Genomic DNA, 12,500 nt, shown 5'->3' on the forward strand with positions numbered 1-12,500 from the left:
TAAATATAATCCCAACTACATATACTGATTTAACATAATAATCATTCGTCTCCTGGTGGAGCAACAACACAAACTACTACTGCTACTATCAATACTACTACCCATAGGGTAATAACAAAATGATGGATATATGGTAACAATAGCATGAACAGATAACAATCAACCTCATGGCATTATGAAAACAAAATTGTTCATTTGCATTGGATCAAGTCTATTAGGCACACAATCAAATTTTACTCCTAAGATGCTAATTACATATGACTAATGAAAACAAGTGAACATCTACTTGTATGCTTTTGGACAGAATCAAAACAATATCACTTCTCCACCCACCCAGGCCAACACCTAAAACAAAAATAAAGATTTAACAGATTAAACTTATGATTATTTAAAACTGACTAACACTTTCCACCCTTTTTCTGCTCATTAGCCTATGAAATAAACACACACATGGCTGAAAGGTGAAATTTCAAATTGTAATATTCTCTTGTTCTCCATTGTTGAAGAGCACAGCCAGAGCACAAACAAGACCTTGCCCAAGCAAACAAAAGAATAAAGAGGAGATAAAAACAAAAGGAAAAATACATCAGAGTGCCGTGTTCCACTTCCTAATACAAGAGCCATTGCACTCGGATATTAGCAAGCCACATGATCACATTGCAAAATAGTAGTATTGATTATCACAAAAAAATAAAGGTTCTTATTGCTTTGCATACTTACCTCTCTGCAACAAATAATCAATCAATCAATCAGGCTGATAATCCTTAAAGAGTGAAAACAAACTTTTTTTCTTTCCAATTATATAATCAATCCTGTGATATTTGAGGTGGAAAACAGTGAGACCAAAATAAATAAAGAAAAGAACATTAAAATATGAATCAAAAGGGATAAAATCTCTGCAACATTTGACTTGCAATGACTGATGGCAAGATGAATCAATCAATTGCAAAGGTGAGTGAATCTTCCACAACACAATCATATACACAAATAAGCATGTACAACAAAACTGGGTGTTATTTGCATGATCACCAATGTTAAACTATCCTGACTGGCTAATGTTAAACAAGGACTCTTTCTGTAAGAAGGAACAGTGCAAATGATGAGCAGACATAACAAAAATACAAAGAAAATGGGTCACACATCAACACAAGAAAAAAACTCTTCTTGGGAAAATTCCACTGACATCATTATTCAAGATTTGATTGCTAAGATTTAAAAATGAAAAAAAGAAAAGAAAAATCTGTTCTTTTCTATATCATCTCATTATAAGTATAACCAAAAAACATCTGACCCGTAGCTCTATGAAATGACGAAGGAGACAGATAAGAGAGAGAATGAAAGAGGAAGAAAGAACAGGAAAAGGAGGGAAGGGAGTGATTTAGAAAAGTGATAGGGATACAGAGAGTAAGAAATAAACAATAGAAACCACATAAGAGCAACTGTATACCCGAGAATAAGGGAAGTGAGAGGCAAAAAGAGAAGAAAAGAATAGGGAAAAGAAAGACAAAGAGAAACGAGAAAATAGGAAAGGCGACACAAGCAAGAAGAAGATTAAAATAGTACGAGCAAAGGAAGAAAGCAATAAATAACGCGAGAGAACCCGAGATACGCACAGCAATCCACGAGGAAGAGAATCACGCCATAGCTTCATCTCCAAAAGCGTCCTTTACTTGATTTTCAATTTACACTTCCTTTATCAGTTACCAATTACTTCCCTCTCTTTCTTCTTGCTAAAGGCTAGGATTAAAAAAAGGGAATAGATACAGAAACCAGCAAAAAAAGAAAAATAAATAAACAAATAAAGATTGAAGAATTGGAAAGTAGAATAACAAATGGGAGGATAACTAGGAGAGAGAATAACTGCTTAGAATAACGAAAAGAAGACACAGAACATATCGAAATGAAGAAATAAGGAGGAAGAAGCGAGAGCAAAGGCATAATAATGGAACGGAAGAAAAACAAATGGAGGGCGAGGGACACGAGACGATAACACAATAGAAAGACAAGTTGGGGAATAAACGACGGAATAACGAAGACACACACGATACAACACCGTGAAAAACGCGAGAGAGAGAGAGGGAAAGAAAGAGGGAGAGGCAGAAGCGAAAAGTTGGTGAAAAAATGAGGTTAATTCAGCCTCTTTGTCGACATGGTTGAAAATCCCGAAGGAAAAGCACCTCGAAAAATCTTTCTCTCTTTCTCCCTCTCCGTCTCTTTCCCCCCCTGAAAATCCCAGGCAGGACTCAAGCCCACAGGCACGTACCTCCGACTCGTCCCCTTCTTCGCTCTCTGACTCGCCGGAGACCGTGAAGAATTTATCCTGAAGGTCCGCATACGTTTGGCATTTCTCCGGGGTGGCGCTCGAGCCAGAGGACTTCGCACCCTCCGCTTTTACTCGCTCTTTTTCGCTCTCGCCCGCAGGTCCTTGTACGACATTCTGCATCTTTCACACAGCGAGGATCCTCTCGGCATCAGCGAGCGTGCCGAAGTCTCGAAAAAACCATCGGAAAGATGAAAAACTCACGCTTTTTTCCCCCTAAGGAAGGAGTCACATCAGGGATCGGTCAGCCATGTTAACATTACACACTCGAGGACCCGGATGACGAGGTTCCAATAATCTTTCTCTCTCACTTTTAGGCGGGTTTTACCATCGATGGGGGGACTTATTTCCGGGTATTTTATTTTTGTTAATTATTAATGTATTTAAAATGTTTATTTTTATGGATTTTCTGGCGGTTATGTGAATTTTGGCAAGATTTTTTCCCTCGCTTTCTCTCCGATTTTAGCCCCTATTGTACGGTTATTCCGTATCTTTTATCTTTTTTCAAAGTATTTTTCTTGAGTACAGGTTTATCTATAAGCGTATGTTAGGAGCATGTTTAATTTTAGGCTGATTTTGCAACACACGTTTCCGGTGTTTGGAAGACTGTAGCGGTGCGGGAGCGAATTCGCCCTCCCAGCCCTAAGCATTGGTATTTTGTCCCATTTTCTCTTATATATTTTAAGCCTTATTTTCAAAACGGCAGCTCTTTAAGTGGTATTAGTTAAAATCTAAAAATATATTCCAAGTTTTTAATACATTGGTGTGGCTTGTTAGTGTATTTTAAGAACGATTTTCCATCTACGTTGCAGCAGTTAAAATCAAATTCGCTTTAATTTTAAAATCTAACTTCGTTGTGTGGTTTAAAAAATCGATAATTCATGAGTGTAATAATCACTCTGATATATTCCCATCTACCTATTGACACAATGCATAAAATGTGTCATGAAACTAATGTAAAATATGGCCATCAAACAATACGTAATCATTATCATGAATATCCGTGATTTTCCCAGATTCAAAAGGAAATCGGTAAAGGCATTGCATATATCCAATACAAAACACCGAACATATTGACGCAAGATTCTGCCATGCACTGTCCATGCACCAGAACCCGTATCATGCACTAAGCGACATCTGGCAGGCCTAACAGCAACCGCCTGGCAACCGATGGCAACCGCGTCATGCATGTCGTCTGGCCCTCATGGCAATTTTCATCATGTGGGGAGTCATTTTCTCGTCTTATCTGACTGCGTACTGGGGCTGAGAGTGGATGGATAAGGAAGCTATAGGACAAGGGACAGTATTTGATTACGTCTTTATGGATTGCAAATTGCAATGTTCATTCACACATGGCAGCTTTACTTACCCTAGTTGGCTCTGGGTCGAACTGTCATGCAAAATTGATCATAACCGTTACATGACACAAGGCGAGACGCCGTTAATAACGCTACTTCATTACGCGCTAATGAAAATCAACCGAGATTTTTTTTTTCAAAACGTGTCATAAACAAGCACGCATTTAAAGGCATTTTACTACGCAGGCTAAATCGTTTTCTTCAAGAAGGTTCTACGCCCTTTGCTATGGCTGTCTATGGACACGTGCATGACACTCCTGGGGAAAGGAAGAAAGGGAGAAGGCATCACAAGACTATCACCCAGGCTTCAATAGACTAATTAAGAGAATCTAACAAGGGAGATTAATTAATGACTGATTAGTGACAGCCAGGGTGGGGGAGTCTCGTCTATTTTGACCACTCCTGAAACCGCACAAAATAAGCAGCGTAATTTTCATCTCGTTACGAAAGACATTTGCCTCAAGCTTTCTCTTCTAACTCTAGGAAAATGGGAAGGGAGACAGAACCCATGGAGAGAGGTATAACATTATTTGTGTTATTAATTCAGTGACTGCTACTATCACTTTACAACTACTGCTACTATAAGCCACTATTACCGCTACCACTGCTGCAGCTATTACTATTATTAATATTTTCTGTGGTTTATACTTTATGATTATTTTTGTGGTTGTTATCTCATTATTTTAATTATTATATTATCACTGATAATCATTGTTATTGTAATTATTTTCATTATCATCATCATACCATAATTAAGATTATCAGTAGCATTATTGTCAATATCATCATCATTAAGAATTATCGCTATTGTTATCATTATTATTTTCATTATCATTATAATTTTATCATTATTATGATCATTATAAGCAGTATTATTATTTTAATATTATTATTATCATTAACATAATCATTATTTCATCATTATCATTATCATCGTAGTTCTATTACTATTATTATTATTATTATCATTAGTGTTATTATCATTATTATTATTATTAATATTATCATTGCTACTACTATTATTACCATTATCATTATCATTGTTGTTGCCATCACTACATCACCGTCATCATTGCAGTGGTTGTTTGTGCATCTGCCATCAGTCCTACCAACCACCCTCACCATCAAATGACTGCTTATCACCATGATCATCATCATTTGTCATCATTATCACCATCATCATCCTCCTCACCATCACCACCATCATTCTCATCATCATCACCACCATCCTCCTCCTCATCATCATCACCACCATCCTCCTCATCATCATCATCACCTCCACCACCACCATATCATCATCATCATCACCTCCACCACCCTCATCATTGTCCTCGCCGTCCCCGCCGCTGTTGCCACGGCAACCGCGCCTTCGGGTTTCCCTGGCGCTGAGGACCAAGACCTCGTGAGTCATCGAAGCCCTCATCGCGGCGGGCCTTCCTCTCCGGACTTAATGGCCGACACGAACGCCCTGTGAATGCACCCTCAGCTGTGACGTGTCGGCGTGACGTGGCCATCAAACACTTGCTAAGCGAACGCCCTTGAAACATCTGTGGCCTAATTATTGGCCACGGCTGCTCGGCGTCGGGGCCATCAGATGCATTTCACGTCGGGGGCTTTCGCTCACGACGCGACGGGCGGGCTGGCGGGCGGGGGCGTCCGTCGCTCAGATTGCGGGGAATTGATATAATATATATATATATATATATATATATATATATATATATATATATATATATATTATATATGTTTATATATACATATTTATATATGCATATATATAATTTTATATATGTTTATATATACATATATATAATTATGAATATGTTTACATATACATATATATAATTATATATATATTTACATATACATATATATAATTATATATATGTTTATATATATGCATATAAAGGTGTGTGTGTGTGTACATATATATATGCACGCACACTCATATATTTTTATGTATGTGTGTGTTATAAATTAATGAATATAAACATATATATACACATACATATCTGTGTACGTAACCCATACACATAGCTTTGCAAATAAGAAAACCTCAATGACTTCCCACCGATTCCTCAAGATCTCCAAACCCAGAATGACCTGAGCCTTTACAAACAGCGCGACATGACCTTCCTTCCCGCGTGATCGTCAGGTCACGACGAGTTGGCAACGCTGGCGAGGGCGGGGAGGAAGGGGGAAGGAGGGGGGGACGAACCACCTTGACAACGCTGCGACCAACGCGTGCTGGAAAGATCACGTGACATGTTGATTTCAAATGTCGGATACCGTCAACGAAACTCTGTCCGGGAGGTTTTTGATAGAAATATGGCTTTATTTTATTCATTTTACAACAAAAAATATAGAATACATTTAAGCTTCGAGCTAATAAAGCGAAAAACATCAACAGGTTAACCGCATAACGCACGCTAAGCCAAGAAAAGTGTGTTTAATATGGTACGTTAGTCTGAATAACAAAATATTTTAGGGAAATCAATGTGTTTATGTCATTTTGCCGGAAAGAGTGATGAAGAGATAGATAGGAAAATAGATAATTATGATATGATGATGGTATAAATGAGAATGATAATGATATGAATGTGAATAATGATACTAGTAATAATGATAATGATAATATTTACAATAATGATAATGATTATGATGACTTATTGATAATGATAGTAATAATGATCCTGCTATTGATACCAATACTAATAGCAATGATAATAATACTGATAAGGATAATAACGACAATATTGATAATAATTATTATTATGACAAAAATAACATTGATAATAATAATCATTTTTATAAAAATGATGTTGATAATAACAACAACAACAACAACAACAACAACAACAACAACAATAATAATAATGTTGATAATAATAATTTATAACAACAACAATAATACTAATGATAATGATGATGATGATGATGATATGATTTGGTATGTTATGATATGATAATGATAAGGATGATTGTGATAATAGTGATGGTAGTGATTATAACAATAATGATAATGATGATAATAATGATAATAACAATAACATTGATAAAAATAATGATAATGGTAATGACAATAATGATAATAATGATAACAACAACAATAATAATGACAATAATAATAACAATAATGGTAATAATGATATTGATAAAGATAAGGATAGTAGTAACGATAAAAATAAAAACAACACAACGACAACTATGATAATGATGATAATGATGATAACTGTACTTATCATCATGATTTGGATGATGGTGACAGTAATAATAGTAATGATGATAACATTATTATTATCATTGTTATAATAATAATGATTATAACAACAACAACAACAAAACGATAATAATAATAATGATGATAATAATAATAATAATGATAATAATAATAATAATAATAATAATAATAATAATAATAAAAATAATAATAATAATAATAATAATGATAACAATAATAATGATGATAATAATAATAATAATAATAATGATAATAATAGTAATAATAATAATAATGATAATGATAATAATAATAATAATAATGATGATAATAATAATAATAATAATAATAATAATAATAATAATAATAATAATAATAATAATAATAATAATAATAATAATAATAATAATAACAATAATAATAATGATAATAATAATAATAATAATAATAATGATAATACTACTACTAATAATAATGATATTAGTAATAATAACATTAATAGTAATAGTAGTAGTAGTAGTAGTTGTAGTAGGAATATCAATAATAATGCTACTGACAGCAATGATAATGCGTTGATGATAAATGACAAGGAGAACAACACAAAAAAGATAAAACAGTGACTAGGAATTATGCTTTAGATAAATAATAATGGAATATAAAATCATAATTGGGAAAATTAAATGCCAAAATGATTCCATATACAGATTTAACCCGAGATAACGTTATTTTTGAGTCACCCCTGCCTTGAAGTTTTCTTTGGTACGTTGACCCAAATTCGCTTATTAGAGACACAGAGAAAGCGACACATCCAATTGCAGAAGTTTATTGTTTATATAGATCGTGTTTAGATATGATTTAAAACGTTTTATCTAAGTATGTGATAAAAGTTTGTAGAAGAATTGAATCGCGTATTCTGTAAGTGTGACACGTGCATGTACTGTACATATGCATGTGACTGTGTATACGTACTTGTTTGGGTTCATGTGTACTTATTCTAAAAGCGTTCACGTAGTTGTACATTTTCTTATATACAATAACAGTACTTAAATATAAACCAAGTCCTTGAACATAAAAGGGTTTGTAGGCCAAAATCACTCATAAATACGATTCTTTTTACGTCACATATGTTCGTACTGTCTTTGTGTATCTATATCTTATCACAGCTAACACCATTAAACTTAGGAAAGGTTCAGCAGCTATGATGATAAACTGCCACGTGTTATAAGAACGTAAGATATATCCTGAAAGATGCGATAGAAGTAAAATTAAAACTGAGAGAATTAATATTCCAATACACGAATGAATGGGCGAAGGAATGTAAACACACATAGGAAAACTGATGAATAGATGATGATGCGCCATTTTTTAGATTTTTTTTTGTTCACGACGCAAAATTAAAGAATCAGTACATGGTCAAAATGAGTGAAAAAAAACAACAACTCGAAAACTGGAACAAGCAATCTTACCTTCCGGCAAAAAGATATGAGATAAGAGTCAGCAACCAACAACAATGGCAATTCTGATAAAGATGATAAACGATGCTGTTCGGTGGTCTCAACTAGCTAGCGAACTTGCCACTCACCGAATCACTTCTCTTCTTTTAATATTAAAAAATGTAAATAAAGGTGTTTCGCCTTCGGTTCAACATATGAGTTGACTTTACAAACAGATAAGGCGATAAGGTTGAAGGTTATTGCTGATAAAGAACGTTGACCAGGGGCTTGTTATCAAGTTATCGATAGTATCAGGGGGATAACACTTCCGTAGAATAATTATTAGAAATTTCATTTTTGTTTTGAAATGTTGTGGATGTAGGTAATACCACTGTTACTACTAATACTACTTTTAATGCATCTGCTGCTGCTTCTACTACCAGTACTATTATCACTACGCTACTGAAACTGTTACTGCCAATACTACTGTTGCTGCTGCTGCTACTACTGGAATTGCTACTTCTGCTGGTACTGCTACTACTGCTACTAATACTACTTTTACTACTACTGCTAATACTATTACTTTTACTACTACTATTACTACTATTATTACTACTGCTACTGATACTGCTATTACTATTACCATTACTATTGCAACTGCTGCTTCTACAACTGCCACTATTAGTATTACTATTTCTACCACTGCTATCATACCAGCACCTCCAGATATTGCGCAGCCTGGAGCATACATATACACTGTGTTCCTTGCTATTACGGTTTCTGCTACTATTACTATTACTACCGCCAATAATACCATTACTGCTGCTGCTACTACTGCTACTGCTACTCCAACTATTGCTACTTCCATTGCTACAACAACGGCAACTGCTTGTATGACTACACTTACTACTACTACTACCTGCAATAATGATAATGATAATAGCAGTAAGGATGGAAATATTAATAACTGCAATAATAACGGTAATGAAATAGTCTCATTATAGTAAGAGTAATAATAGTATTAACAAAGGTAGAGATGATAATAAAGATGGGGATAATAGTGATAATAATAATGCAAATAATAATAAAAATGATTATGAATAACAATAATGATAAAAAAGGGTATTTATGATGATACTTATGATAATGATAATAATAAAAACAATACCAAACCACACTGATAATAATAACAATAATAATAACAATAATGATGATGATAATTATGACAATGATATTGATGATAGTAATTGCAATAATAACGATAATCATAATGATGATAGCAGTGATAATGATAATAGTGATGGTGATGATATCAATAATAATGATAAAGATAGTAATGATAATGATGGTTATAATAATAGTAATGGTAATAACAATAACAATGATAATAATAACAATTAATATTGATAACAACAGCAACAATAATAACTATCATAATAATAGTAATGATAATAATAGTAGTGATAATGATGATGGTAATGATATTAGCAGTGACAATAGTAGTAATAATGACGATGACATCATTGATCTTAATAATGATTATAATCATAATAAGATTAAAATGATGATAAAGATGATGATTGTAATAGTATTAATAATAATAATGATAATGATGATGATGGTGATAATCATAATCATAACAATGATACTACTACTACTAACAATAGTAATTATGATGATGATGATGATGATGATGATGATGATGATGATGATGATGATGATGATGATGATGATGATGATGATGATGATGATGATGATGATGATAATAATAATAATAATAATAATAATAATAATAATAATAATAATTATTATTATTATTATCATTGCTATTATTATTATGATAATGATAATAAGAATGATGATAATGATAATGAATATAACAATACTACTGCTACTCCTTCTACTACTACTACTGGTAATGATGATTATAATAATAATGATAATGATAATAATAATGTTAATAATAATAATAATAATAATAATAATAATGATGATGATGATAATAATGATAATAAGAGTAAGAATAACAATGATAATAATATTAATAATAATGATAATAATAATAATAATAATGATAATAATGACAATAATATTGATAGTAATGATAAAATGATAATGAAAATTATAATAATGATAATAATAATAATGATAATAATAATAATAATAATAATAATAATAATAATAATAATAATAATAATAATAATAATAATAATAATAATAATAATAATAATAATGATAATAATAATAATAATAATAATAATAATAATGATAATAATAATAATGGTGATAATAATAACGACAATAGTAATAATGATAATAATAATGATAATGATGATAATAATAGTAATAATAATATGAATAAATAAAAATAAAAATAATGATAATAATAATATGATGATAGTAATACTAATAACAATGATACAAATAATAAAAACTATGATCATGATCATGTTAATAATAATAACAATAATTGTAGTAATAAGAAAAATAACGATAATAGTAATAATAACGATACGGCCACTAAACAATAATAATAAACACAAAAAACAACGATAACATAAGTGATAACAACAGCCTGATAACAGAGCAACGGCAATATAAAATGACCGCCGCGCGACCCAATAACACCGCAATAACCATGCACGACGGAGGAAGAACACGCGGCGCCATGTACTTCTCGCGGCGTCCAGCATTAGCTCGGCTGGCACTTGTTTACAGGGCTTGACACCGGGCCAGCGCCGAAGCCAACACGCGCCCCTGAGTCAACCGGTCCCCTGGCAACTCCCCCCACCCCCCCTCCTTTCCCCCCCGTTCCCCGTCCCTTTCCGTTCCTGATTCCCTCGCTCTCCCATTTTCTTTCCCTTCTTGAAGTTTCTCTCTCTCTGTCTCTTTCTCGTTTGTTCTATCTCGACCCTACGTCTTTCTTGTGGGTCGGTATCCCATTTTCCTTCTTATTTTCTTCCTCCTCCTTCCTCCGTTCTCTTTTCCCTCTTATTTTAACCCGTTCTCTCCCGCCCGTCCTATTCCCTGGCTCGTTCTTTCCCTGCCGCCCCTATTTAGCGAGCCGCGTCACGTGGTCGCCCGAGAAGCTTCGGCCTATGACGTCATAACCACGTGACTGTCTCGGCTACTCTCTGGCTCGTGACGTCATGGCTCAGAGTTTCTCGTTGATGGCGATGTTTCTCTTTCTTTTTTTTTTTGAAGTAGTTCCTTTTGTCGGATCGTTTTCTTTTGTTATCTTATAAGCGCCTTTTGAACAAATATTTAAAAGACATGTTTTGAATACAGATGTCTTATACCTGTGACGTCTGTACTAGGTTTAACGTTTATGTAATATCAAATATCTGCATTTACACACACACACACACACACACACACACACACACACACACACACACACACACACACACACACACACACACACACACACACACACACACACACACACACACACACACACGTAAACACGCATGCAAACACTCACATACATAAACATACACGCACAGCGCACACGCTTACAATTACACTATACACACGAAAAAAAACATACACAATGTTCATCACTGTAACCTTTTGTATTGCCCTTCTGAATATTATCACTGTAAAAGAGACCGCGTATTATATACTAGGTTATATAAGACATCGCAAATAAGCTTATCCACGAGACTAGTTTTATAACATGACTTGAATAATAAAACGTCTGCATGCCTGGATATCATTGTCTTTATCTTATCTAAGTAAGATATGATTTAAAACGCAAATATTTGCGTATGATCTATTGTGAGGAAAATTCATCAAAATTATCTGAAGCTTTTGCGAGCACAGTGACTGCAATGCTAATTTGAAGAAATGTAATTTTGTTGTTGAAAATGTAAAAAATAATAAAAAAGTCCCCCTTGCAACGTTTTCTTTGTTATAGAGTATTAGAGAAAACGAAACGAAATTCAAATCCGCTGACCCAGTTCGGTTGCATCATTGTTCTATATTTTGTTTTTAACCTTCATTTATTCTCTCTTTTACAAATTAGATGTAAGATAAAGCATAAATATTTGGAATCTTTATATTTTTCTTTCTTTACAGCGAAATGGTAAGAAGAAATCAATATTGAAGATGAAGGGGAAGAAATAGATTTTTTCATTGATTAAATTCATTCACGGATTCGATTTGTT

General features: G+C 33.4%; 2 protein-coding genes across 3 annotated transcripts in view; both read right to left on the reverse strand.

Moving 5' to 3' along the window:
* mask (multiple ankyrin repeats single KH domain) overlaps positions 1-2,600 on the reverse strand; it is a 55,570-nt gene extending 52,970 nt beyond the window's left edge. For both annotated transcript variants that reach the window (XM_070140971.1, XM_070140970.1), the window contains exon 1: positions 2,264-2,600. In XM_070140971.1, coding sequence (XP_069997072.1) covers positions 2,264-2,443 — 180 coding nt within the window. In that variant the 5' untranslated portion in view covers positions 2,444-2,600. The remainder of the gene's footprint in view (positions 1-2,263) is intronic.
* Positions 2,601-8,011: 5,411 nt separating this feature from the next.
* Positions 8,012-12,500, reverse strand: part of LOC138866849 (uncharacterized) — a 7,809-nt gene continuing 3,320 nt past the window's right edge. The window contains exons 4-5 of the mRNA XM_070140656.1: positions 8,807-9,250; positions 8,012-8,139 (exon numbers count right to left, since the gene is read on the reverse strand). Coding sequence (XP_069996757.1) covers positions 8,012-8,139; positions 8,807-9,250 — 572 coding nt within the window. The remainder of the gene's footprint in view (positions 8,140-8,806; positions 9,251-12,500) is intronic.

This window comes from Penaeus vannamei, chromosome 27 (genome assembly GCF_042767895.1).
Source record: "Penaeus vannamei isolate JL-2024 chromosome 27, ASM4276789v1, whole genome shotgun sequence".
Taxonomy (NCBI): Eukaryota; Metazoa; Arthropoda; class Malacostraca; order Decapoda; family Penaeidae; genus Penaeus; species Penaeus vannamei.